At 53.3% G+C, this 27,106-nt stretch overlaps 2 protein-coding genes and 1 long non-coding RNA gene across 7 annotated transcripts in view; 1 reads left to right on the top strand and 2 right to left on the bottom strand.

Moving 5' to 3' along the window:
- Window positions 1-11,897, top strand: part of FARP1 (FERM, ARH/RhoGEF and pleckstrin domain protein 1) — a 288,333-nt gene extending 276,436 nt beyond the window's left edge. For both annotated transcript variants that reach the window (XM_027115951.1, XM_027115952.1), the window contains exons 20-27: window positions 3,047-3,115; window positions 3,369-3,458; window positions 4,099-4,181; window positions 4,270-4,382; window positions 4,784-4,947; window positions 9,612-9,719; window positions 10,079-10,230; window positions 11,673-11,897. In XM_027115951.1, the coding sequence (XP_026971752.1) occupies window positions 3,047-3,115; window positions 3,369-3,458; window positions 4,099-4,181; window positions 4,270-4,382; window positions 4,784-4,947; window positions 9,612-9,719; window positions 10,079-10,230; window positions 11,673-11,754 (861 nt within the window). In that variant the 3' untranslated portion in view covers window positions 11,755-11,897. The remainder of the gene's footprint in view (window positions 1-3,046; window positions 3,116-3,368; window positions 3,459-4,098; window positions 4,182-4,269; window positions 4,383-4,783; window positions 4,948-9,611; window positions 9,720-10,078; window positions 10,231-11,672) is intronic.
- LOC113625420 (uncharacterized) lies at window positions 8,288-11,859 on the bottom strand. 2 transcript variants are annotated; one of them, XR_003434669.1, is made up of 5 exons: window positions 11,746-11,859; window positions 11,487-11,599; window positions 10,688-10,924; window positions 10,126-10,205; window positions 8,288-9,632 (listed from the first exon to the last, which is right to left on the bottom strand). It is a non-coding gene; the product is annotated as an uncharacterized LOC113625420 (long non-coding RNA). The 2 variants fall into 2 exon arrangements; XR_003434670.1 differs by lacking the exon at window positions 10,688-10,924.
- Window positions 11,898-16,141: 4,244 nt separating the features above from the next.
- STK24 (serine/threonine kinase 24) overlaps window positions 16,142-27,106 on the bottom strand; it is a 108,644-nt gene continuing 97,679 nt past the window's right edge. For all 3 annotated transcript variants that reach the window (XM_027115949.1, XM_027115948.1, XM_027115950.1), the window contains 5 exons: window positions 25,308-25,453; window positions 23,431-23,560; window positions 22,383-22,451; window positions 19,770-19,906; window positions 16,142-17,172 (listed from right to left, as the gene is read on the bottom strand). In XM_027115949.1, coding sequence (XP_026971750.1) covers window positions 17,136-17,172; window positions 19,770-19,906; window positions 22,383-22,451; window positions 23,431-23,560; window positions 25,308-25,453 — 519 coding nt within the window. In that variant the 3' untranslated portion in view covers window positions 16,142-17,135. The remainder of the gene's footprint in view (window positions 17,173-19,769; window positions 19,907-22,382; window positions 22,452-23,430; window positions 23,561-25,307; window positions 25,454-27,106) is intronic.

The raw sequence follows: 27,106 nt of genomic DNA, 5'->3' as shown, positions 1-27,106 counted from the left end.
CTCAGTTTCCTTATCTGAAAACTGGGGATGAATCTACAGGCTTACATATGCAGCTAATACAAGCACACAGCACATGTCAGGCTCACACCACGTGCTAAATAAAAGAAGGTCTTTATTATTGAGGACGCTGAGGGGTGCTGGTTCCACACTGCAGACCCGCCTTAGCTGCATATTATGTTCATCTGCCTGCTTCTCGGCCACTCACTGTTTCAAAGTCAGCCCTGACTGACATGGGAAGGAGGGATCTAAGAGCCTCAGAGGGGCGAGTTCTAAGATGGGCTCTTCCACACACGGAGGCTAATTGATTCTCTTTCTTTTTTTTTTTTTAAGTCTTTATTGAATTTGTTACAATATTACTTCTGTTTTATGTTTTTGGTTTTTTTGGCCATGAAGCATGTGGGATCTTAGCTCCCCGACCAGGGATCGAACCCACACCCCCTGCATTGGAAGGAAAAGTGTTAACCACTGGACCACCAGGGAAGTACCCTGGTTTTTTGTTTGGTTTTGTTTTTTTTAAAATTTTAAATTATCGAATAACCTGTTGAGTGGAAAGAAGGCTCTGACAGATTTATCTACTGGTGGAATTTGAAAAATTGAGATTTAAAGGTGAGCGGCTAATGTTCCAGCTCCCTGCGGTCTAATTCCTCACCCAGCTTTCGGGCATAATCCTGCTGCCCTCCCGCTAGGGTCAGGCTGAGATGAGGTCATGTCCTGGAAGGCAGGATTCCCACCCCGCAACCCCCGCCCCCACCCCCCAGCACACTCTGGCCTGAGCCAGGCCCCCAGGGTGTGTTTTCTGCCCCTAAGAGTTCTGTGCCTGAGAGTTCTTCCAGGAGGATAGTGGAGGTTCATTTGGATAAAACTCAGAGGCCTGGATATTGTGGATTTCATTCCAGTAGGAAGCAGCTTGAGCTTAAGGATATTAGGAGCCTTTTCTTTTTCTCCTATTCCATGGTTTTCTTTAAAAATTAAAAAACAGTTCTGGGCAAGAGGCATTTTCCATCTCCAGCCCTGAGACGGTGATCTGAGTCCATAGCCCTTCTGCAGAAGCTCCATCTTCCCCTTCCCACATCCCTAAGATTCGTTAAGAAAACGCACATATAACAACATCGGATATGCGAGCCGGGAACAGGAGTAGACAGCACAGTGGGGTCACCACTCCTCATTCTCTGATCCCCTTCAGTGATGAGAGCATTCCCCAAACACCGTTTCTTCATACGGTACCGTTGCTGTCTGATAGCATCCATCCCATGGACCAGCAAGTATTTGTTATGTGTCACTTCGTTGATCTCCAAAATATGTCAGTTGAATCACCAGCAGATGTTGTCTTTGATTGACATTTCATAAAGGACCAAAGCAAGAGTCAGGCTGTGCAGTCTATAGAATGCAAACGAACTGGTTGAGTCCCTGTTCTTGGCTCGTTGGCTACTGAGATCACAGGAAAACTAGGTAACAAACAGCCCCAATACTTAGTGACTGAAGACAACCTTTTAGTATATGTCACGGTTTTGTGAGTTGGGAATGGGGCAGGACTCAGCCAGGTGATTCTTCTTTCTCTAGGGCATTGACAGAGGTCCCAGATGGGCTGACCTGGAGAGGCCAAGGCTTACACTTGGCAGACGGCTGGAGGCTGGGCTCAGCTGGGACCGTGCACCTGAGAGCCCACGAGGGGCCTCCCCAGCGTGGGTTCAGGGTGGTCTCACTGCTTAATGTGCAGTTTAGGGTTCCCAGAGCAAGTGTTCCCAGGGACAGAGCAGAGGCTGTGTGTAGTTTTATGACCCGGTCTCACAGGTCACACAGCATCACTTCCATACTCTATTTGTCAAATTGGTCACCAGTCTACCCACATCTAAGGGAAGGGGACAGAGACCAGCCTCTGTGGGAAGAATGTCAACGAACTTGCAGCTGTGTTTTAAAAGCAGCTCTGTGGACACACAGTTTGGCGGTTCCTTAATAAGTGAACCATAGAATTTCCTCATGACCCAGCAATTCCACTCCTGGCTCTATACCCAGAAGAACTGAAAATAGGTGTTCAAACAAAAACTTGAACATGCATGTCCACAGCAGCACTGTTCAGAGTAGCCAGAAGGGGAAGCAACTCAAATACCCATCAACAGCCTAAGTGGGTAAACAAGGTGTGCCCCGTCCATGCAGTGGAATATTCAGCCCGAGAGAGGAACGAATTTCTGACACGTGCCACAGCATGGACGAACCTTGAAAACATGGTGCTAAGTGAAATAGGCCAGACACAAAAAGCTACATATTACATGTTGGACTTACATGAAATAGACAAATCCATAGAGACAGAAAACAGATTGGTGGTTGCCAGGTGCTGGGGAGGCGGGAACGGGGAGTGAGAAATGGGGACTGACTGCTTAAAGGTTTGGGTGATGGAAAGTTCTGGACCTAGATGGTATTGATGGATGCACTAAAGGTCATGCAGGGTAAGTTTTATGTGTATTTTACCACAGTTTTTTAAATGATAGTTTTGTGGAGGGTTTCTGAAGTGCCCCCGAATCGTCTGTGCCCTCAGAAGTTTATAGTCGGGAGGGAGAGTTCCTTTCTGGCTCTTTCATCCTAGAACAGTTACTAGTTTTTGAGAACCAGATTTTAAGTCGTGGAGAAGATTCCTCTATGCACAGTTCTCTCCTGTGGCGTACCTGTCTTCCCGGTCCCCGGCTGCCACTTTGTATCCATCCAGGGGCCTTGTGCCCTGCTCGCAGCCGGAAGCCCTGAGGGCCTGGGGGTTCAGTGTAGAGTTATAGGTCCGGGTGTGAACCAGCGCACCGCACGGGCCAGCGGAGCTCCGACCGCCAGCTGCTTCTCTGGTGGAGGAGCCAAAGCTAGCCCCTGCCTTGCAGGTTGCTCAGAAGGAAAGGAGCTTAGAGGCGGCACAGCACGGCGTTCAGTAAATAGGAGCTATGCCGGGTACGTTTTTTAGCGTGAAAGGGACCACGATGGGCGGAAGCATCTCACATCGCGTTGAGTCTGCGCTGACGCGACTTTGCAGGCTCCGAGCCAGCTCGTGGGTGTGTTTTCTCTGCAGGAATTCATCCGTTTGGGCAGCCTCAGCAAGCTCTCCGGGAAGGGGCTCCAGCAGCGCATGTTCTTCCTGGTAAGTGGTGAGAGCTGTTTGTTCAAGGTGATGGGTGACTTGTGAGCCCGTGGAACCAGCAAGGGTCACGGCGCTGGGCCTCGGCCGCCCCAGAGGGGGTACCTGGGAGACAGGAGGAGCAGCCAGAGCTGCTCAGACTGGAGGTGTTGAGATCCACGAATTGTCCTGTCGGACTCTGAAAACGTAGTTTCTGTACTTGTTGGTTTCAAACGGAGCCCATTCGTCTCAGCCGCGCTTGTCCTTGTTCTTCTAGTTCAACGACGTCTTGCTCTACACGAGCAGGGGGCTGACGGCCTCGAATCAGTTTAAAGTTCACGGGCAGCTCCCGCTCTACGGCATGACCGTGAGTATGCGCCGTGGGCACGGGATGGGGACCTCTGCCTCTGGGCTGCCCGCGGGGTGCAGGAGCCAGTGACAGGGGGAGGGGCTTGATAAGGAAGTGAGAGCATCACAGGCGCTGTGAAAAACCTGGGCCTTGTTAGGGCTCCCCCAGAGGGGTCCCGGGACCTCACTCCCTGTCCTGCACCTGGGATGCATGGCTATGTTCCTTCCGGAATCAAGTGCAGAGGCAAGCTGCCGTGCCTACGTGGTGTGAACTTGCCTTTCACTGCCCGGTGCCTGGCCCCGGGGCCCTGAGAGGCCATCCTCACCGTCCACGTGGAGTGAAGACCAGGAAGCAGCCTTTCTCCCGAGATGTCCGGTGGACGGTGTCTGTATTCTGTGATCCTTGGTGGGCAGAGGCAGACAGGGCGCCAGTGTGCACCAGTGTGGCATATCCCCACACTCTCCTCAGTGGGCGGGTAGAGGGAGGTTTATGGCTCTGACGAAAAAGTATAATGCATTTTGACCTTGCTTTCACCCTCCCGATGGGGACTTTTTTGGACTTGGTTCCGCCGAGCTGTAGTCAGTTCGGTGAACGTTTGAAAATGCACTGAGTATCCCAACCCCCGCTCGGCAGTAACTTATGAACACTCGCCCCACAGATGGAGGAAAGTGAGGACGAGTGGGGCGTGCCCCACTGCCTCACCCTGCGGGGCCAGCGCCAGTCCATCGTCGTGGCTGCCAGGTAACGTGGGGAGCCTGACCTTTGACCTCGGTACCCCTTCTCCCCACCGTGGCCTGGAAATACCTGACGTCCATCTGTCCTCCTCCAGTTCTCGGTCCGAGATGGAAAAGTGGGTGGAGGACATACAGATGGCCATTGACTTGGCCGAGAAAAGCAGCGGCCCCGCCCCCGAGTTCCTGGCCAGCAGCCCTCCTGACAGCAGTGAGTGTTGCACTGAAAATTGCCTTACCGATGCGCCCCATAGCCACAGTCTACGTTTGTGTTTTAAGCTAAAAATCAAGGAACTTTTTATAAAAGTTAAAAAAAAACAAACAAAACCCCTTAAAAGAGAATGAGCGAGCGGAGAAATCGCATCTTTTCTGGGCCAGCACTGCCGCTTGTCAGCCTCTGGGGGGCGAGGGGCGGGGAGAAAACTGTTAGAGGCTCCCTGGCAGAGGGACTGGTGGGACGCCCCTGGCCAAGCCCTCGCTGCCAGTGTGACTTCCTGCTCGGTGGGTGCCCGGGACCCCCAGCCTTCCCATCCCATTCGGCTCCTGGGCAGGGGGCGGGACAGGGGCCCTCCTGGTGAGCAGAGAAAGCGCCGCCACTTGCTGCCCCCGCAGAGTCCGCGGAGGAGGCAGCGGGCGACCAGGAGTCGGAGGACGACCTCAGCGCCTCGCGCACCTCGTTGGAGCGCCAGGCCCCGCACCGCGGCAACACCATGGTGCACGTGTGCTGGCACCGCAACACCAGCGTCTCCATGGTGGACTTCAGCGTGGCCGTGGAGGTAGGGCAGGCGGTGGGGGGGGTCAGGCCACGGGCACCGGCCTTCTGAGCATGCGCGCTCTGTGGGCCGGCAGGTGCACCGGCCTTGGCGTCTGTCCGTTCCCAGGCCGCCTGTGCAGTGATGGTTTCCTTTTGTTTTCTGGACCGTGCCCTCTCCTCTCGCGGAGTTAGCCACAGGGCGGGGACTGTGCGTGCCTTTATTCGTGTGTCCGCGCCGAGAGGTCCGGATGGGCCGCGCAGGCGCCGTTCTTGCTGCGCCCTGGAGCAGCCCCCGGAATCGGGTGCGGGGAGGCGGTATGGTTGGAAAGCTGCTGCCAGCCAGGGCCACAGCAGGTAGGTGTATTTCATGGAAGAACCTGCAAGAAGCCGGCTCTCGGAGCGTCCCGAAGATCTGGCTTTGGGGATGGGGGCTCTCCCCGTATTGCGACCGTGAACCTTCTAGAACTCTCCAAACCTCATTCCCTAAGCGTCCTCCAGTCCAGGTGCATAACCCCTAACCTTTCAGAAAATGCGAAGCCCAGAAAGCTCTAAAACCGTGAAGTTCTCTTCATACCCCACTGACAGCAGAACCTGACCTGACCGGTCAGGAGGCTGTTTATCGGTTTTGCGAGCGCGTCCTGTTTTATACCACAGCATCGCTGTGTTTGATTCTGGGCTACAACCCCAGACCCCACTGCCTGGGGTGTCATAGAGGACAGGCACTGGATTATCTTTCTAAAATCTGACAAATTCTGAATTCCTAAGTGTGCCTGGCCCGAAAATGTCACCTAGGAGATTGTGAGCCACGAACAGCGGTGCATTGGCTTTCGGAACCAACAGTGTGTTGGTTCAAATGAGCCGAACATTTCTTGATGGGTAGTGCATAGGGGTTCTCTGAGATTGTTTTCTGGAACTGACCTTCACAGTTCCACGGAACTGCGTTTGTCGAGTTTCCCTGCTACAGCTAATGTTCTAAAACCCAGGCTTCCTCGTCAAGACATCCTCATCCTCGGGGCTGTCCCAGCGCGTGGAGCTCCCCGACTGTGCGTGGCCTTCCGTCTCCTGCATCCGCCCCACGGCGGGGGAGGGGGCTTTCTCTTCCCGAGGGGCTCACTGTATTCATCCTTCCCATCACATTTCCACTGCACCTGTTGGCGAAGCTTGCCAACCGGAGATTTCTTCCAGGGCACAGGGATCTTTCCAGCAAGGAGCGGGCAGTGGCCATCTGGAGGCAAAAAATACCTGATGACATCTCTTCTGTCCAGGCGAGGCCAGGGGAAGGGCGGGGCCGTGCGGGAGAAGTCCTCTTTGCTTCGCTTTATACTCACCTTTGCGATGTGTAGTCAGGGCTGTGGAGGTGTGGGAACTTGGTAGGCATGAACCTTCCTCCTTAACCCCTGGAGGCAGGCAGGCCATTCAAGAATGCGGCCCAGACACAGCTCCTCGAGCCCAGCTTTTCAGGGTGACAGCCTGCACTGGTGCTGTGTGTGCGCACACGCGCGTGTGTGTCAGTCAGCCGAGTGGTCAGCACACCAAGTGGTCAGCACGCTGCAGCCTCACACCAAACCCTGCCACCTGCTTGGTTACAGCCCATCAACGAAGAACAGGGTTTTCCGTTTTTGAGTGGTTACAACTGTCTTTGATTTTGCCCCTTGGCCCAAAAAGCCTAAAATAGTATTTGGCCCTTTGAGGAAAGGTTTGCTGAACGTTGTAGCCCACGCGAGCGAGCTCTGAGCCAGTGTGGTTTTAAGGTGGCAGTGACGCAGCTTGGATGCTCGTGAACTGGCGCGTCTGTCACTCTGTAAATGTCCCTTCCTTGCCCGATCCCCCGTCCCCAAGGCGCGTGGCTTCAGTCTGGTGTCCGCGGTGGGCTCCTGTGGGTGCCACATGCCCCTGGATGACCGGAGTTGGGGGAAGGGGGACGAGGGAGTGGCTCCTTCCTTCTTGACGTGCTGCTTCCTTACCGTCCCCAGCACCAGATTCTCTCTTCTGGGCTCGTGCAGGTAGAAGTGAGCGACGGGGATGTTTGTTTGGGGGCAGCATGAAATTGAGCTGGCCTCCGTAGAAAGTCGGGGGGCACCGTCGACGTCGGGGTGCTGACGCTAGGACGGCCAGTGTGAAGCCTCGCGTAGGCCATAGGGCCAGCGGAGGATTCAGAGGTGAAACCATCAAAGTTGTGTTGTAGGACTGGAGTTGGGAGGCGGTGGGGGCTCGGGAGAGAGGAGGGTGTCACTCGGCCGTCTGCACACAGGTGAGGACCAGGGGGATGGGGGGAACGTAACTAGGGGTGGGGACCCTCATATCCTGTGGCTGCCGCAACACGTCTGAAGCCGCTTAACAACAGAAATGTGTCCTCTCACAGTGCTGGAGGCCGTAAGTCCATGATCAAGGTGTCAGCGGGGTCGGCTCCTTCTGGAGGTCCTGGTCCAGGTCTCTCTCCTGGCTTCTGGTGGTTGCCAGCCACCCTCGGTGTTCTCTTGGCTTGTGGACACATCACTCCAGTCTCTGCCTCTGTCTCACTTGGGGGGGGGTCTCCCTGTGTATCTGTTAAAAAGTCCTCTTCCTATGAGGACATTGGGGTTAGGACCCACGGTACTCCAGTAGGACCTTATCTTGATTGTATCTGCAACGACCCTATTACAGTCATCTTCACAGGTACTGGGCCTTTGGGCATGAATATCTTCTGGGGGGACACGAATCAATCCACAACAGGGATGGAGCAGTTGGGAGCAAAGAGGCCTTCCTCCAGTCTGGGAAAGGCAGGGAACGGGCCTCAGCCGGTGCCAGATTGGGAATGTCGACCTCTCCCGTGAAGGCAGCACACACAGACTGGTCCGGGTTGGAGACAGACCCGAAGGTCATTTGCGTAGACAAAAGGCTCAGGCTCTTGAGCGCAGCTTAGGGGCCACGTGACCGGAGTAGGAGACTTGAAGTGTATATGGGAGCGAAGCCAAGGGAGCGAGGGTTTTGGTGGGGTTGGCAACTTCGGAGGGCACGGGGGCAACGGGGAGCAAGGAGAGACCCGTAGATACAATTACTAAGAAGCATCTCATCTGCTAAGCTGGCAAAGCTAGAAGGACTTGCTCAGAACGAATACCCTGGCGTGTTCCAGGAGGATTCAAGGCTGCTGGCAGAAGGTAAGAGTGTTCTCGTGACCCTGCCTTGGAAGGAACACTGGCCTGGAACCTGGTTCATCAGTGAAGTGTGTAAACCACACTGTGGGCTGGACTGGCTATCGTTCCAAAGGTAAACGCATCTAAGAGAAAGGTTTTTTGGGGGCTCTGTCAGGAGGAATTTGATTTCAGTATAAAAATAAGGAAAGGAAAATGTGCTACTCTCCTTCCTCCAGAGTGAGGCTTGCGTGTACTCGTGTGTGCTACTGCACAAGCATCAGATCCCCACTCTGGTTGGTTGCCACCATCACCTGCTGGAACCCACCGTTCGCCTTTTCTTGTGCCTTTCGCCAGTGGGTAAGTGGCAGCCAGGAGTGATGGCCACAGGGACAGCTCTGCTTCCTGTGTTCTCTCGGCCTAACACGCCGTCTCCCCCATCAGACTGCAAGCGACTCGCAGCCAGAGCCATTTGCCCTCTTCTCGCAGGCGCCTGACTTAGGAATGTCTCTCGGATTAAACACAGGTCACTGGAAAAGCCCCAGAGATGGAATGAGGTAGACGCAGGTGTGTGTATATGTATATTTTATTGTGGTGCGTTTGCCCGGTTCACCCCTTTGAAGTGAACGATGTAGTGGCAGTGATTATATTCACCATGCATTTCTCTCTTCGTCAAGGCTTCCTGGCACTGAGCTGCTGTCTTGTCAGGGACACAGATGCGGCTTCTTAGGGTCCTCTGAGAGGTGACACAGGGGCTTTGGAGAGAAGGCAAGGAGGCACAGGCTCTGGTCTTGGCGCCCCCCCCGGGCTGCCTGTGATTTCACGGTGATGCTGTGTGCTGGCAGCTCCTGCGGGCCTCAGGAGCCCATGGAGCTCCGGAGTTAAGCCAGGACGCCCAGAACGCCTGTTCCCACCAGCGCAGGGTGGGGCCTGGAGGCTCCGCGCTGAAATGCAGCGTTGCGGCCAGGGCCACCAGGTGGCAGTCAGGAGGTGCTGGCTGGCGCTGGGCTCCTGCCGGCTTAGAGTTGAGGGTGATGGGTCCTTTCCCACGGATGCCCTAACAAGCACCAGCCGCTGGGCAGATGTGTCTCACCAGCCTGGAGGTCACAGGTCCAGAAATCAGCGTGGCAAGAGGGCCGCGCTCCCTCTAAACCCGTGCGGGAGGAGGCCACCTGGCCTCTGCCGGCTGCTGTGGGTTGCTGGCCAGCCTTGGTGTTCTTGGGCTTGTAGACACATCACTCGCGCCTGCCTGTGGTCACAGGGGCTGCCCCGTGTCTGTCTGTCAGCCGTAGTGGATACGGGCCTCTACTCCAGGACGATCTCCTCAATTCTACCTCCGATGACCCTATTTCCAAATAAGGTCACATTCTGAGATACGGCGGGGGTTGGGGGGGGGAGTTGACAGGAAAATTAACCCAGGCTCACGCAGTCCCCCTCCCAGAGCGAAAGGCCGTTTTCTTAAGTCACCCCCAGGAAGCCTGCTCACAGAAGCACAGCCCTGCCGGCGGGCCCCACCGGGCTGTGACACTGAGTTGGCCTTTCCACCGGGCTCCTTACAGGCTGACTTGTCTTGTAGAATCAGCTGTCTGGGAACCTGCTGAGGAAATTCAAAAACAGCAACGGGTGGCAGAAGCTGTGGGTAGTCTTCACCAACTTCTGCCTCTTCTTCTACAAGTCGCACCAGGTATGTGCCCGGGGGGGCGGCTGGGGAGGGGCCTGAAGGACCCTCCCTCCTCGGGGAGCAGGCAGCTTTCCTCTGGAAGGATGAACAGCTTGACCCCTGAGCCACCCAGGTGTTGGAGGGGGGCCCACAGCAGGCTGGGCAAGGCCACGGCCCTCAGAGACCCCACAGCTCTAAGCGAAGGCTGCCGTTATCCACTTGCCCAAGGGCTGCGCGTCTGCTGGTTGGATGAGGGGAGGGGGGCGCGGGTGATGTCACCGGTGGCCGACGCGACGCATCCGGGCCTGGACCTCAGTCCAGACCAGCTGCTGCGGGCAGGTGCCACACCTGTGACTGCTCCCACCTTCTGTGCCCCCTTCCAGGACAGTCACCCCCTCGCCAGCCTGCCTCTGCTTGGGTACTCGCTCACCATTCCCTCGGAGTCTGAAGACCTCCACAAGGACTACGTGTTCAAGCTGCATTTCAAGTCCCACGTGTACTACTTCAGGGCTGAAAGCGAATACACGTTTGAAAGGTAAAAGTCCCCCTCCACAGGGCACCTGCAGAGAAAGGACACCCTTCTTCCGAGCAGCGGGCTTTCTCCCAAGTGCATAAGGCCTTGTAGCAGCAGCTACCTGCTGCCTGGGCATTGACTCCCTTCCAGAAGGGCCTTCTTGTTCTCACCCTGCTACTTGCTTAAAGTGAAAGCACTTCATAAGACCTGGGCTCTGTGTGCCCAATGCGACTACACGTCTGTTTTCACAGGAGCAAGTGGAACCATGACTTTCCCTGGGACACATCAGCCCAAAACCTGTACGCTAGTTCACACCACGCGGGGTACACTTTTCCATCTCTAACTTGTGTTTTTCCAGTCGATGGCTCCAGTAGTTGCTTCGTCCCGTGGCCAAAAGGCTAAGTAAGCTTCAAGTCAAAAGACCACGTAAGGAAGGGAAAAAAAAAATCCTAGTGCCTCTTAGAGTTAGTTACCTTACCAATGAGACTGGCTCCGTGGTGTGAAGGCCCAGGGCAGTGGTCTTCCTTTAGCCAAGAAGTGAAGGAACCAGGCTCTCCCTGTGGCCACCTTCAAGTACAAATCCTGGGCCTCGCATCCTGGGGCAGGCTCTGAAAGCAGTGTCACTGCCGAATCACCACCTGGGCGAGGGGTGGTCCTTGGGCACCAGACCAGACAGGGCAGCTGCTGCCACCCCGCTGAGGGAGAAACTCTTCTCCTGAAAACCCACGAGGGTTTCCGATCAATGGGCCAGTCATCCGTGCACAAACTCACGTAAAGTTAGTTCACGGGAAACAGCACAGTGGTTTAAGACCAGGGGCGAAGCCGCCGTTGACAGCCACCCCAGACCAGCGGGGCCCTAAGCTACACTGGTTGAAAAGGGAGCCCACGGGGTAGCACTCCTCAAATTTGATCCTGGACTGGAAAACTGAGATGCCGTCACTGCTGTGGCAGGGAGCACGTAGCCCTGGGATTAGGGATTTCTAAAGCCCTCTAAGCTCCACAAAGGCAGGAAGCTGGGCCACCCCAGGTCTCCTCCCCCGGGCACTCCTGACGTGGTACACCAGAGGACGCTTCATTGTTGCAGGCGGGGGACGCTCTGCCCACTGCTTCTAGACCACAAACAGCCCCGTGTCTAGGATAGGCCGCACCCCACTGTCCTGAGACAGACTGGCAGTGTGCGCTGCAGCCCCACGTCAGGCGCCTCTGCAGAACGAGCATGCCCCGGTCAGTGGTCCTCAGGAGTACCTGGAGGCGGCCTTAACCCCGCTTTCCTTTACCTGGAAGCTAGGAGCTCATGTGAGATCTCTCCTGCTACAAGAGCAGATTCTACGCCAGGCAGTATTAGGTCACGCTGGGGCTTTGTAAGTAACGACCGCCAGGGGTCATGAAGCTGTAACAAACAAGAAAAGCAGATTTCAGAAACACTGGCTGATAATGACGGTTATTTCACTTTCTTGTCCTAGATGGATGGAGGTGATCCGAAGTGCTACCAGTTCGGCCTCCCGTGCCCACGTTCTGAGTCACAAAGAATCTCACGTGTATTGATGGCAGGACGGGACACATGTGTTGATTGTTTCAGCAGTGGCGACTTTCCCGGAAGACATTTTCTTTCTTCTGTATTAATGAAGCCTAGTAAAATTAACACCTGTCTGTCTGGAAAACAAAATAATACATGGTTTCACAGCGACTCTCATCTGTCTCCACAGAACCATTTTAAACCTTGTCTTCGCAGCTGTTAATTTCTCATCGGAACTGGACCGCACCCCTGCCTTCAACGCGGGTGGCGTCTCGGCCGTCGTGCCCTCGGTGGGCTGTCTTCAGCTTGTGCCAGTATTAAACATTGTCACGGATAGAGTGCCGAATGACATTTTTTCCCTCCGCAACTGCACCTTAAAGTCAGTACTAACACGTCCATGCAACCAAAAGACAGGGCAAGGGCTCTTTTTTTTTAAAAAGATGATTGATAAACTTACGATTTTGATTTCTAGGCTGCTGTATTTTACAAAATGGATTTTCCATTGTTTGTCTGCGATACACTTGGCAGTCTTAAGCGAATGAGATCATTTTCAGATTTTGAGATCATTTTCAGATTTTTTTTTTCTCACTCTTTCTACTTTTATAATGATAGCAAATTAGTAGGATTTACTTTTTTGATAAATGAGCAGTTTGCAGCATCCTGTGTTCCACTGGGGGCCGCAGGCTCCAGGGAAACGCTGGTTCCCAGACCTCCTTCTTGGCACAAGTTGACCAAATTGTTCAAGCGGTGACTATTTACAAAGCAGAGCGGGTTGTCTTCTGTTAGGAGAAGCGGAAATCCAGTGCGCTCTCTGGACTGTCAGTGCACTGAGTGCCGTATCCGATGGGAGGGTAGTAAGCTGTGGTGTCTTGCTGTATGTTTCACGAGCATGAGAACCTGTATGGAAGTGACCAGGGCCGTCTGTGCTGTGTTACGTTGTGGAGCGTGTCTGAGCTTCTCGTGGACACAGGAGCTCTGAGTCACAGTGCGTAGTCCCCTGGCTCCTGTGATCATCCCTGTATCCTACTGCAACTGTGGTTTGGAACTGCACACTCAATAGTGGTATATATATCGTGCCTGTCTTCACAAACCATTCTTTTCTCCTTTTTATACTCACCGCCCCCGCCCGCCCCTCCCCCGCCAAACCACCCCCCGGCCTGGGGTATGGACATACGACATTGCACATCCTTGATAGTCGGACAACACAGGGAACAGGGTTCCAGTAACTGCTGGGGCCCACGGGTCAAAATCCGTTCGCCTCTTCTCCATGGGGATCGAGTGGCTGCTATTCCCTTGGTATTGTTAAGCCCTTTCCTGATGCCGCCCCCAGAGGGGGCGACCCATCCAACACGGTTCCCTTCCAGTGCCCCACACCACAGCTGGGGGCCCTCACCTGAGACACCCAGGACCACCCCGACCGGGGGGCTGTGACCGGAGTACGTGGAAACATACAAATGGACGATGAGTAGCTCGAGATGTGTGTGAATCACTTGCCTTACGGTCTGTACAGACGGTTTTAAGTACTAACAAAAGGGAATAAAAATACCTCATGCCACAATCCAGCATCCTGAAGTTTTAAGGCAAAACCACCAACCTCGTCTCTTGTCTTTGACTGAATCTCAGGCAGGTGGGTCGGGGAGTCAGCTGGTCACTGTGGGGTGGGGTGAATGAGCTGCTGAGTCTGTTCTCTTAAGACAAACAACATTTTGATATGTATGTGATAATTTTCTCTGCTGCTTCCAACGTGGGACCTGGAAAGCAGAACATTTCCGGAAGACTGACCATCAGAGGCTCTAGAAGACAAGGGGTTGAGGGCAAGGTGGGCAGGGAGGGGGCTGGGAAGCCTTTGACCCCAGTCCCTGGGCTGCTGAGATGGCGGAATCATGAGCTTCTCCCTCCAAAAGTCACACCTGTCACTCACCTCTACAAGGCTTGGAGACAAGGTGTGGTCTCCTAAGTCAGTCTTCTGCTCCCAGCTATGATTCACACCCGTGTCCCCCTGTGACTTCAAAGAAAAGCTAAGTGCAAATCATGTAGGCGATTCAGACCACTCCCAAGCTGCCGGAAACAGATGGAGTTTCAGAGACACCCACTATCTCAGTCCTTTCTGGCTGCTGTAACAAACGTACCATCAACTGGGTGGCTTATAAACAAATATCTTTCTTACAGTTTGGAGGCTGGACGTCCAAGATCAAGGTCCCGGCAGATGCAGTATCTGGTGAGGGCCCACTTCCTGGCTCACAGATGGCCACCTTCTCGCTGTGTCCTCACATGGTGGAAGGGGTGAGGGATTGCTGTGGAGTCAGGGCACTAATCCCAGTCCTGAGGGCTCCACCCTCATGACCTAATCATCCCCAAAGGCTCCCACCTCCTAATGCCATCACACTGGGGCTCAGGATCTCAACATATAAATTCAGAGGTGCGGGGGACACAAACGTTGTCTACTCCCCCTCTACACACAAGACACAATTATAAAAAGAATTATTTCTGTGAACTTTATTGACCCTTGCATGATACAGACCCTGTGCTTAAGAACACACCTTGCAGCACTCTTCAGTTATTGCCATATTTTATAGCAGAAATACACAAGCCACGTTTAAGGAGGAAAATATAAAAATGCTCATAAACAGACCTGTTTTGCCAAAAGAAAGGTACAAAATGCTGCATTCAAACTAAACGCTTCAAAAGACCACTTGGAGAACAAAACGTCAGATCGGGAAGGTGTGTGGCCCTTGGTTACAGCGAGACAATCACACAACTGTGACAGTGCCGAGGCCCCCAGACCACATGGGTGCAGCCAGTGCAGAAAAAGACCACTTCAAAAAGGTGTCGACAACCAGCCAGACACAGCCCCAACCTCCAAGAGGCTGTGCTTCTGGGTGAAGCCGCCCAGCCGTCAGCCGTGTGGGCAGAGAAGCCGCTGACTGCTGGGGTGCGGCATCCAGAGGCTTCCGAGGGGCAGTCAGTCTACCTTGAGTGCTGAGCTCACGGGTCTGGCTAAATACCACCAGCGGTTTATAGGCCCGAGGCAGGTCCTCTTGTAGCTCTGGTACCTGGTCTGTCTTTTAATAAAGGACTTGAAGTGGACAAATGCTAGCCTCAAGCAGATGCCCTGATTTTTCTTTGTCTACAGAAAGTAACAAGCCAGGAGATATTGTAGGGGGAGGTGACCCACTTTCAAAAGCCTGTCAAAGCACATCTTCCCCGAGAAGCATCATCAACAGAAGACGTTCCCAATAAACTCAACAGAGTAAGTTGCCGCTTTGCCTGGGAGACGGTGCTGTGTTGTTACCGTCCAGTGACTGCAGAGCAGCTACTAACCTCTCACGGCACCTCACTTAGCTGGGATCCCGTCTGCCAATCAGTGTAACCATCACTCATATTCGACATGGCGGTCAGTCAGCGTCAAGTCCTGAAACCACTGTCCATTTGCAAATGTGAAGAACTCTAGACCAGAAAGCTGCCGTCTGCTCTGGCGCTCTCAAGATCAGACAAGCAGCACACCTCGGGGAACACGGCTCCATTTCTTTGATTCTTTCTCCAGCGACGGACAAAACTGATCTCTGCCTCATGCCTCACACAGGGAAACAAACAGCTCTGTCACACAGAATACTCTCCGAAACACAAAATGAAATATTCTCCATTTTTGTTGTTCAAGTTAACAAACTTGCACGATGGCCATTTGGTTCTGTTTCCTCTAACCAAAATATATCCCTTATAGAAATTAACCCAAATCTACCTTTAATTAAAAAATCACGACAATTTTAAGAGTTTAAAAACTAGCTCCATTCCATTAACCAAAACAATAACCACCCCTCAGACGTCTCTAGCTCAGGCCTCTGTCCTCTCCCTGTATAACATCCAGGCCACCGGGCCAGCAGATAACTGACCTTCCGTCCTCAAGTTTACCCAGTAACTTCCCTGCTTCCAAAAGCCTTTGTATTCCACCTCAAGAACTGCTACTCCAGCAAGAGATGACAACGATTCGTAGCAACAAATGATAAAAAATGTCACACGTACTCAAATCAGTCCAGAACGGCGGCAAGAAGTATTTCCCGACCCAGAGACCCAGAGGTTATTAACCCCCTTGGCAAGCCAGACGCTACCACAAGCCAAGAAAAATACAGACACCTGGCGGACGTACTAGCGGACACCAGCTCCTTTAAAACAACCAACCACCTTCCCTCCAGTTCCCTGGGAAGACAGCAGCTTTACAGATCAGCAATATTCACCCATATCTTCTCAGGACCCTTTTTAAAAGTTGCACAGGGAGCTGACCTGGACATTCCACAGCTTGAATGTGGGCACTTCTTCCCGGAGCCTCATACATACATACACACACACACCACACACACACACACACGCGGCAGGTGCACTGCCCCCTCAAGAGTCACGTTCCAAGGAGAGTATGCAAAATCTGTGTTATAAAATTTATTTGTGTAAGCATTCAGACATGTTTAGGTGGGAAAGATGATACGCAGATTTCACTACAAGGTGCAACAGAAAACCCTACTGGAAGGACGGTACAGCTGGCGCAGGACTGGCAGGGCGCGAATGAAAGTGAGACGAGAACACTTCATCGGGGAGAAATTTAAAATAATAATTTAAAGCTTCATGAGGCAAGGTATGTTCCAATTTAAAACACTAAGAAATAGTACCATCGATGAAAAAGGAAATCAACTTCTAAGTGTACCAAAAGGGTTGTAGGGCAAACAAGAGGAAAATTTGCATTTGTTGAGGTACAAATATAGGAGTGTTCCATAAGAGGGGTGTTAATTATTATTAATGGCAAACCCTGCAAATACAAAGTAAAACCCAAATCACTGGTCACATAATTCAAAATTTACATGTAATAAAGGCAAGGCAATAGACTCGAGTTACGGCCTGTCAAATATCTACCCCACTGACGGTATCTACAGAAGCACTTGGCCAGTGTGTACACAGTGATCCCTATGCACGCCAAAAGGGTTTCCTTAAAAATGACACTATATACAAATCTGTACACTGACCCACCAGAGCGGTTCTCCGTCTCCCAGGGAGGGGGAGTTATCAACGTAAAGCAGGATACCTGAGGTTTCATTTCTTCAGTCACCTTATCATAATCCCAAATATACATTTCAGGGTTTATTTTTGTTTCTAAAGACACTTTCCTTGATATGTGCACTATGGTTAGAATTAAAAACAAGAATAATAAAATAAAATAAAATACTCGCTCGCAGGAGCTGACCCTCCCCACCCCACCTGGAGACTTCATCAGGCCCTGGACAGGCAACCTCGCTGTGGGGGGGATGGCCCCCCGCGATGGTGCACCTCTTCAGCGAAGTCAGCAAAGGCTCTCGTTGACTTTTAAAAAGGAGGAGGATGAAGAAGAAAAAAAGGAAAAAAACAAAACCCAAACGCCAAAGGAATTTCAGTGGGATGAAGTTCCTCCACCACTTAGAGAGTATCTAGGAGAAAACAAAAAGAGAAGTAGAAGTAAATCAATGTCATTTCTCTAAATTAAAAACAAATTAATTTGCAAAACTTCAAGCAATAATCAAAATCCTAGTTTTTATAGACAATCCCAAGTTATAACAAATTAAGTGGTGCAAGTATCAATGGGCTAATGATTCCGTAAAGAATTCATAAAAATTAAGAAAACCATGATTCCAACGCTAAAAACTTTTCACAGATAAACAAAAAGCGAGAATGTGTTCAGCCTCCCAGGAGAGAAAAAAAAGACACGAATAGAGTAGTAAATGATACACCTTCACTTATAATCATTTTTTAAAAGTTGAAAAATCGATAATACCCAGTGACACAGTTAAGATCCCAAAGATGCAATATCAGTGCAAGAAACCCTTTCTGGCCACACAAATACCGGCGCTTGTTCAAGTAATCCACTTCCTAGGACGGTCTGTTAAATTTTTTGTGATTACAATAACTAGGACACAATTCTGATGTCCAACGGTAGAAAAATGGTTAATTAAGCAAGCTGAATGAACTAAGAGATGAAAAATCATAATATTTAAGCAATATGAAAAATACACCCAGGTTAAGAAGTGTACACAGAATTATACATGTCCAGTTTTACACAATTTAGTCTACATGAACACCCAAGAATATCTAAAAACTTGGGTAAGTTCATGACTTGTATACAGCAAGGGAAGGCAGCGCACCCAAAACGATGATGGTGGGATGGGCACTTTCTCCTGTTTCCAGTAATTCTGCGGCACCATCTCACTTTGGAACACCAAAAAGGGGGACGGGTGCGCTTCGTGGCCAAGATTCCCTCAGCAGCCTCAAAACCGGGGTGGTCACCCAGCCACAGGAGACGGCTGAGGACGAGTTTAATGGGACTCGTAGCCAACATTCCAAACTAGAGCTCCTCTTTTAAGGCGTTTAAAGTACATAGCCCTCGCCCACGGAACAAATGACTAGGAAAGCACGCTGTAGCCACGGGTCCTGAGACTCACTTTTCGAGAGATGTAAACGCCCAAGTCATGGGAGGAGTTGATGCCACACAGAAGAATCCACACACTAACTCAAACTAAGCTACACAAAAGCCGGTCCTTGTCGTCTCTGAGGCGACCCACTGGAGCAATGCATCCAGGAGCAAAACGGGTCTGAAGTGTCAGCGACGGCCACTGTGCTTTGGTGGCCTCTGGACAGGGGACACACGGCAAGAGCTCAGAGAGCCCAAAAGGGACCAGGCAGGGAGCCCCTGGAGCAGGTCATCTGATGGCTGAGGAGAGAGAGTCCCACGTCACAAAGGACGGAAGGACAAGAGAGAACCAGAGAGGATGGGAAGTAAAATGTTAACCGTAATGCAGACGGCAGGAGTTACACCTGTGTTATGTACGGTCACACTCGCCACAGTGGCTCCCAGCACCGACATCACAATGAGATGTGCCGTTTATGTGTGAAACACACACTGACTACAAAGACTCAGCCCTACAACGATGGTGAAAGACCTTTATACCAAAACAAGACTTTGGATGCAGTGGGTTAAGAAATAATGCTATTAAAACCAACTTCACCCAAAAAAGCATACTGGAGTCCTTCAACTGCCTCCAAGTTCTCCAGCCTAAACATGAGAGCAGGTTAGAAAGTTGGGATGTTTTCATGAGGGAGCCTGAGTTCTACAGAACAAACCTGAGGTTTTCTCTGATGTCCCACTTTAGAGGGACACTTCACAGGACAGCGGGCAGCCCCTTCATCACCACTTCCAAGTGGCAAAAGTGACCCTACATGCCCCAAACTTCTCCACGCGCCATCCAGCCGACATCTCAGAAAAGATCTGAGACGCTCCTGATTCCCATCAAGGAGCAGCCGTCCTTTAGAAAAAGCTCGCTTCCTGGACAACACACCTGGAAGGTGAATTTCAAAGCACTGATCTGCCTGGCGTTTCGGGGAGAGAGAAAGGTTCGGGGTGTGCAGGAGAGCTCGGGTCACAGAGCTGCTGGACGGTTCACCTCCGCTCTCTCCAACACCCCCAGGCGACTGCACGTGTGCGACCTACCTCCTCCACAGGGAGGCTCCCCCAAACAAGCTTGAGGGACCGGGCGGGGGGGACAGATCCGCAGCCCCACTTCCTCCTTACCCTGGAGCCCATTCCACCAGGGCCGCCGGCGGGGACAGGGCGCCCCCTGCAGGCTGCCGGCCACCACAAGAGGTTTCCGGCGCTGAGGCAGAGGCGAGGACCCACACAGCCCTCACATAGACCACATCTGTGTCCGGTCTCACGGAACTCACCGAGCCCCCACCTCTGGTGTTTCTGGACACCTGGCTTTGAAGCATAAAACCAAACGGAGAGTCCGGGCTCAGGACTGCACTCCTCTGGCTGGTCACGAGGCTGCATCAGGAGAGCAGACCGGCACCCTGAAGTCATCCTGTGCTTAGGCAGCACAGCCAGCACCACGAAGCTCTGTGGTCCCTCCCCGAAGCGTCCAGGTTCACCTGGTTCGTTCGCACAGACTCCTCTAACTCAGGAGAACAGCCTTCTCTCCCTCGATTCTGCTTCAAGCCCCCGGCCCGGAAGGTACCAGGCACGGGTGGCACTCACCTCTGCAGCCGCTGCACGAGCTGGGCCACCATGGTGTCCGAGATGCCGGGGCAGGCCTCCTCCGCCAGGTAGATGGCCCCGCGCAGCTCCTCGATGGACCTCAGGTTGCCTCCACACGCCTGGCTCTTCTCCTTCAACTGAAAACACCAAAGTGAGGAACGGCGTGACTCACCCGAGCACGGGAAGCCACGTGCGTCTGTTTAAGGAGTGACACGACCCGACTGCCCCGGCCACAGGGTCGGCTCGGATCCCTCCCCTTCTGGAGGCTAAGAGCACCAGGCACAGGCTGGGCCTGCGCCCAACCCCCGTCTCTACCCTCCCCCGGGAAGGAAACACACCCGCTTCTATGCACCTTTTCAGAAGGTGATTGTGGCATCTGCTCCCTCTGCTTGCTTTTTCCATTTCCACCCTAGTCTTCCACCAGCAAAGCCATTTCCCGCCCACTTGGCTCTGGTGTGTGCCCCGAAGCTGTGGTGCGGGCCACGCACGCATAGCTCCCGCGGTAACCAGGCTGGTGTTGAGGCCTCCGGACAGACTGCCATTGTGGGCAGGGTGCTGCCGAAATACTCCATTTCATGTAAACAGGCAACAGCCCTACACCCCGGGAGGCTGATGTCCTCTCGGCACCTCTGCGCCCGCGGGAAACCACACCAGTCTGCAGGCAGCTCCCACAGTTTAAGGTCAACTTCTGTCTTTCCGGGATGCGCCCCGGATGTGCCAGGAGGAGGCGGAGCTGTTCGGCGCGCGACCCAGAGCCTCCAGCAGCTTCTCGGGCTGCTGGGACCACACGCCGCCACCCCGGCTTCAGGCTCACTCTACGTCCATGGCTTCTCCCCTCCCAGCTGCAGGGACAGACAGAGGGACAGGACGGGCCTGGCGCTGAGGCCGGAGTGCCTGTGCCTGTTCCACTGTGTCAGCGACCGCAACGGTCAGCCTGGAGGTGGTGCTTCTGTCCATCTGGGAGCCCTGGCCCCTTAACGACTAAACACAACCGGACTTACAAGCCCCGAGTGGGCAGCCCGCCACCCGACCTCCCTCCCACTCCCCCACCCCACCCACCACCCCACCCGCTGCTGCCCGCGGCTGCCAGACGCGCCCCGTCACCACCACTGGAGGGAGCCCCTGGCCCATACTGAGGGACGTCCGGGAACGTGCTCATTTGTAACATGGGGAGACGCTCCTTAAGTAGCAAGATTGCGGAGTATTATGCAAATAATGCACACTGGACGCTCTGAACGTGAGGCTACCAAACATTAATAACAAAAACACACAGGAAAAGACGCCTGGGAGGTTACCTTCAGGGCAGCTGAACAAAATCAAAACATTAGTACGTTTAGGATTAGTTCACTAATTCTGGATAGTGCCTTCAGAATGGATTTTTTTCATGTGCCCAATAAGAAACAGACAGCTTCAGACAAATGAGAAAATCTATGCCCTTTTCCCCCGTTGCCCAACTATCCTAGTAAAATGCAGTCAGGGTTGCGGGAAAGCAGCGGAGTAGCTGGAAAACCTGACGGGCCAATTGCCCGAAGAACCTACCAAAGAGCAAACAGGGTCCAACAGGCATCCCAGGCCAAGGCCGCAGGCAGAAAGCGACACAGAGGGGCCTCCGCCTGCCCTGTTGCTGTTCACTTTTCCACCTGAACCCAGAGTGTTCAGTGGTTTCAACCTGTCCCTTGGGCACACTGGTGAGACAGATCTGGGTCGGGGAAGGCCTGGGAGACTGAGGCCAGCCAGGAGCTCCGCCAAGGGGGAGGCACTGTGCGACTGGCGTTCAGGCCAAGCGGGGGACAGGGATGCGCCCATGGGTGGTACTTCCTTCCCACCCTGGGCCACCCACCTCAAGTCCAAGGTCCCCTGCTACAGCCTCCCTGGAGAGCTCTGGATCACCACCCAAACAGAAGGCGCCAGGTGACTCACTGAATTACCTTAAAGGCAGCCTGACCCAAGGGGCACAAGAACGTGACAGGAAGGGGTTATTTCCAACTTATCCTCCAATCAGCTACTAACCAGGTGAACCACGTTCACCCTCATAAAACCCACCCTTGAAACACCTCCCAATGTTGTACGTATACACATACCTACAGGGGGCAGGGTCCCCTGAAAGGGCACAGGGAGGGGCCCATGTTTGCAGGGGCCGCTCGTCAGCAAACCCAGCCCTGCTGGGTGAAGCCACTACTCTGGGGGCTCCACAGGAAACACGAGGACCCCAGGGAATCTGATGTCTCCTTAAAGTAAAAATCTGTTTTTCACATTGCCATACGTAAGTCTGTCGAGGCAAAGATGTTAGGCTGCACCCAACTAGATTCTGTAGAAAACAGCATAACTGAAGTTAAAAATTGTCCCAGTAACATACGGACTGGGGCTGGGTTGCTGACATCCCACGTGTACGCTCCTGGCAGTGACACAGCGACAGTTCCCAGGAGGGGCTGGAAGACGGCCCCCGGGAAAGCAAGAGGCGTTCCTGGAAGGCAGGGGCCCGTCCATCCCAGCTGGCCTCCCAGAGCCAGCCAGTCTAACCCCCCAAATTTCACGGGCAACCCTGCCACAGACGGGGCAACTGCTCCCCCTTCTTCCCCTCGCACCTCCCCAAAAGTCAACTGGGCATCTTACCTCCGCAAACAGTGGAGAAATAATTGTAGATAAACACTGAGAGAAAGGCCTCTTTGGGATGTCTTTCATCTTGGGGGGTGGGGGGGGGAAAGAGTAATGAGAAATATTTAATACTCACATTTGCAATAATTCAGTGAACTTCAGATACACGTCTGTCAGATACACGTAGCATCTGCAAAGGACTGTCCTACTGTGTTTTCACTGGACTACGGAGGACTACAGATACCATGCCCGGTGGAGAGGCAGCAGAGCGCCAGGAAGCGGCACCCTGCGTGGACTCCGGCGATGCTGAATTGCACTGCTGAGCCCCGTATGGAGAGGACCTGACGGATGAGGCCTGGGAATGGCATGCACGTCAGAGCTGGCTGCTGGAAGTGGCTGTCCTATGACAGTGCTGCCTTTTGTTTCTTCCGCAGCCTCTATCTGAGCACATAGCGACTCCCATCTGCTTCTCAAAGCAGGATCTGTAGGGTCACCAGGGGACAGCCACTGGTCTGCACTTGCTGAAGAGAAACTACACCACTGTGCTTCAAAACGACCCTAAAACTACAGCTTTTCTTTAACTTAAACAGGCACAAAACCAATTCATCAAAATTAAGTACATAGGTACCAAAAGCAATAGATTTATTTTTAAGATTCCTTAAACAAAACTCAATTCCCAAATTACAGTACCTTGTTGAGTAACACCAACATGCAACACAGGCCTAGTCTCATCGAGAGAGCTGGAAAGTCGTTTCAAACACTAAACCCACCTCCCCGCTGCCCCGGGATGTGCAAGTGTCAGGAAATGCTGATCTGGCGGCAGGGCTGCAGAGGGCAGCAATCAGCACCGCAGAGCGGACCAGAGTCCAGACTCGCGGGTTGGCCTTGCTGGGGAGTCAGACAGAACATCGTCTCCTGATCTGTCGATTCCCTGACAGCCAAATTCCACAACAGGCTGCACTGAGGGCCCACAAAGACCACGAAAACAGCAGGCTTCACACAAAAGCGACTCAAAAATGCTGCTGACTGATGCCAAGGGTTAGTCACTCTGCACGAGCAAACGTACCTTATTTCTTTCTAAATCCGACGGCTGCAGAGCTCCATTCTCAAGACTCTTTGGATCCTTCTCCCGGATCGTGAAGATCCAGTCCCCTGAGTCGCTGCCTCCGGATGCTTGGCCGTCTGTGTCCGTTTCCCTTAACACAGAAATGCAGGTGACCCCGTGAGTGAGGGCCAGCTCCGCGGGGAGACCCCCCCATGCTCCATGCCTGCCTCCGGTCCTGTCCACTCCCCTCCAGGCCCTCCTGGGCTGCAGAAGCCGACCCTGCCTCCGACCTCACAAAGGAGACCCCGTGGGAACGCGGTTCCCATAGAGCTGCCGCACCCACACCGTCTCTCCCGCGTCTCTTCTCCTGGAGAACAGTCTCCACGGGCTCCGTCCCACCACACCTGAGCGCGCAGTCCTTCTGCTTGCTCAGCGCCGCCCCCTGCCTTCAGCCACAGGGCTTGGAGGCGTCACCTACACTCCACGCTCCCACCTCCGTCTCTGACCTTCCACTCACTCCAAAATCTACCCGGCCGAGGCCCCCTGTCCCCTGCCCGCCTCTGGACCAGGAGCCGCTGTTCCCTCCTTATCATGCTGCCTGCAGGCTCAGCAGCAAATGCTACCACCGCTCACCCTCCTCCAGAGGCCCTGGACTCCTGGGGCCACACTGCGCCCAGATCTCCTCCGACCCAGCTTGCCCACGGGTTCTTCCTTCACGCTGGTGTCTCCCAGCATTAGGTCCTCGGCCTCTGGCCCTTCTCCACAGGTGGGTTCTCAGGGCTCCAGTGACCGTTCAGAATGGTGGCTCTAAACCCATACTGTCTGCCTAGATATCCCGCCTCAACACCACATCTCGACGCTGCTCTAAACTGGACACATCCTACTGGACGTCTGAACGTGTCCCACATCAAACCCAGCTTCCTGTGCCCTGGCCTCCCCAGACCAGCCTCTTCTCCAGTGCTGTCTTCTCAGTGGACCCGTGACACTGCTGAAGCCGGACCGTCCCCACCTGCGGTACCCAGACCCACGGTAAACGTCTGGACTCTCCCCGCCCGTCTCTTCAGCCCCATGCCCACCACCCTCACGGCTCAACATCAAGACCTCAGCGACGTCCTAGTCTGTGGTTCTCCCCCCTGACTCTGCAATGGAATCACATGGGAACCTTGAAAACTATTCTGGGTCTCATGCCACTGGCCTGGCACGTGGACCGGGGCCGTGGGTCAGCTCGAACTTCTGGCCGAGGCATGAAGGGGCGCAGGCGAGGATCTGACCTGCAGCACCTCCACTCCTGACCCCCCCTTCACGGCTTCCCTCTTCCTTCACGCCAGAGCAGTCGGTCCCGCTCTCCCCACCTCTACAGACCCAAGCGGCTCCCAGACCTAATTCATCTCTTTAGCTAATGGATTTCCTAGATGCTTAGCTTGACACCAGTTTATAGTAACTTCCTGGCACAGAGCTTTTACGACGCCAGGCACACCAGAACACAACACAGGATCACTGATACCCTCATGTATACCTTTCTAGAAATATATGTAAAGCCATTTCACCTCATCAGTAGCATTTTAAAAGTAGGAGGTATAACGAAGGAAGAAGAAACCAGGTCTAGTTCTTTACGCACAGCTCTGTCACAGATTTTACTCAGAGAAACTCCACTGGCAACGAAAAGAGACTCAAAGACTCCCAAATATAGTCCCATACTAACACAAGAAGCACCATCAGCCTGGATTTTTTTTTTTTTAAAAAAGAAAAGAAAAAGGAAACCCAAAACCCACCCCAACCAAGAGATGAGAATGAACAGGCCCACATCCAGTACGGCCTGGGGCTCAGACACGGCCTGGGGCTGGGGACACGTCCCCCAGTCACGGACGTCCCGCAGGACTCGGGCCGCGTGGACTTACGTGTCCGAGTCTTCGGAGCTGGAGTCTTCGTGGCTCTGTTCGGCCTTCCACCTCTTGTACCTGTCGATGAGCTCAGTCAGGTAGGATGTTTTCTTTGCATTGCGGATTATGAACTTGTGCTTCAGTAACTCCTTAGCGGTGGGTCTCTGGAAAACAAACCAAACGAAGCAGAGAGAAAAGGCATGAGGTCAAGTTCTCTACATTCTACTTGACTCCACCCCAAAGGACAGACTTCTGCCTCAAAACGCCCAGCAACCAAGCTGACACGTAAAGACAGAGTCCTGCTTCAAAGCTGTTTCCTTTAAGACCGAGTCAAAGAAGGTCATTTGGCTCCTGTGGGGGGGATCCCGTTCACAGTGTGGACAAGGTATCCAGTATCTAATGGGGTCCTTAACATTCTGGAGGTAACCATCTGATGAAAGCAGGAACCCCCTCCCCAGAAAAATGCATTTACAAAGAAAATGTTGCAGAGCATTTCACAGATCATCATTCAATCATCGTTGCTAACGCTGGCAAGAGAGAAAACACGTTCTGTATCACCTGGCTAACTTTCTATCTTACTGCTTGGCTCTGTCCTCCCAAACAATAAGGTAAATGTTAATTTAAATCCAACTGGAAGAAAGCCAGGAGATACCCGTTCCTTGGACGCTGAAAGGGTACCCACGTTCTCTTAGTCATCAGCCTTCCCAATTCAGAAATGCTGGTCTCCCAGGTCTGCCTTTTCCCTTGTGATCGGGGTGAGGACTTCATCCAGGCTCTGGGCTCAGCACGGCCAGTGAACTCGGCCACTCGCTTTGCCCTTGAGAGTGGCAAACCCAACTATAGGGAGTATGCTTCCCAAGAAAACCACACAGCCCAAACGGGAGCGGCCGGCGGGAACACACAAATCACGCGAGTCAGACCGTGTCCCCACTTGCTCTGAATTACTAAAGCTTCCTAAACAAGAGCCAGGCTCGCTTCTCAAACGCAAGCCTGCGCAAAACCTGGGTTTTTCAGGCATTTCTCAGTCCCTGTCCACGTGTCTAATTCCGAGCATCGCATCCTCTCCTCAGGGCGTCTGGGCTAGAGGTCGGGGTGGAGATGTGTGCACTGGGCCAGCAAGCCGACACCACAAACACGCTTGTCATGGGAAGATGTGCAGGCACGTGGGTGTGTGTTCTCGGGGCTCGGAACAGACTCCTGATAACAGCGTCCCGAGCCCCACGGACACAAAGAACAGCAGCCCGCCCGGCACGATGAGTGGTGTACTCTGCATCCCCTGGAGGTTCTTAGAAAACGCTGCATTCCTCATTGAATTCCATTACCAAAACTGGTATCACATTAGAAAAGCATGGTGCTCTTGTAAAACTAACCACATATTTTTAGATAAGGGTCCGTAAGAAGGCGGGGGGCGGGTGTGGGGTGGGGGGGTTGGTTCAGAAGTTTCAGCCTGACCTTCGGCTAACCCTGCTGGAAAACTCAGAAACAAAACAAGGACGTGTGGTGCTCCATGCAACCCCAGATACATAGACAACATTTTTTTGTTTTTTGCCGTACGCAGGCCTCTCACTGTTGTGGCCTCTCCCGTTGCGGAGCACAGGCTCCGGATGCGCAGGCTCAGCGGCCATGGCTCACGGGCCCAGCCACTCCGCGGCATGTGGGATCTTCCCGGACCGGGGCACGAACCCGTGTCCCCTGCATCAGCAGGCGGACTCTCAACCACTGCGCCACCAGGGAAGCCCAGACAACTTTTTTTAAAAAGCCCTAATTCAGAGAGAAAACTAGGCTAAAGCCATGCTGCCATCACTGCCACATGGCTC

Source organism: Aethalodelphis obliquidens, unplaced genomic scaffold (assembly GCF_003676395.1).
Source record: "Aethalodelphis obliquidens isolate GAN/ISIS:26980383/991018 unplaced genomic scaffold, ASM367639v1 scaffold15, whole genome shotgun sequence".
NCBI lineage: Eukaryota > Metazoa > Chordata > Mammalia > Artiodactyla > Delphinidae > Aethalodelphis > Aethalodelphis obliquidens.
This window is presented reverse-complemented; position numbering and strand designations above follow the sequence as displayed.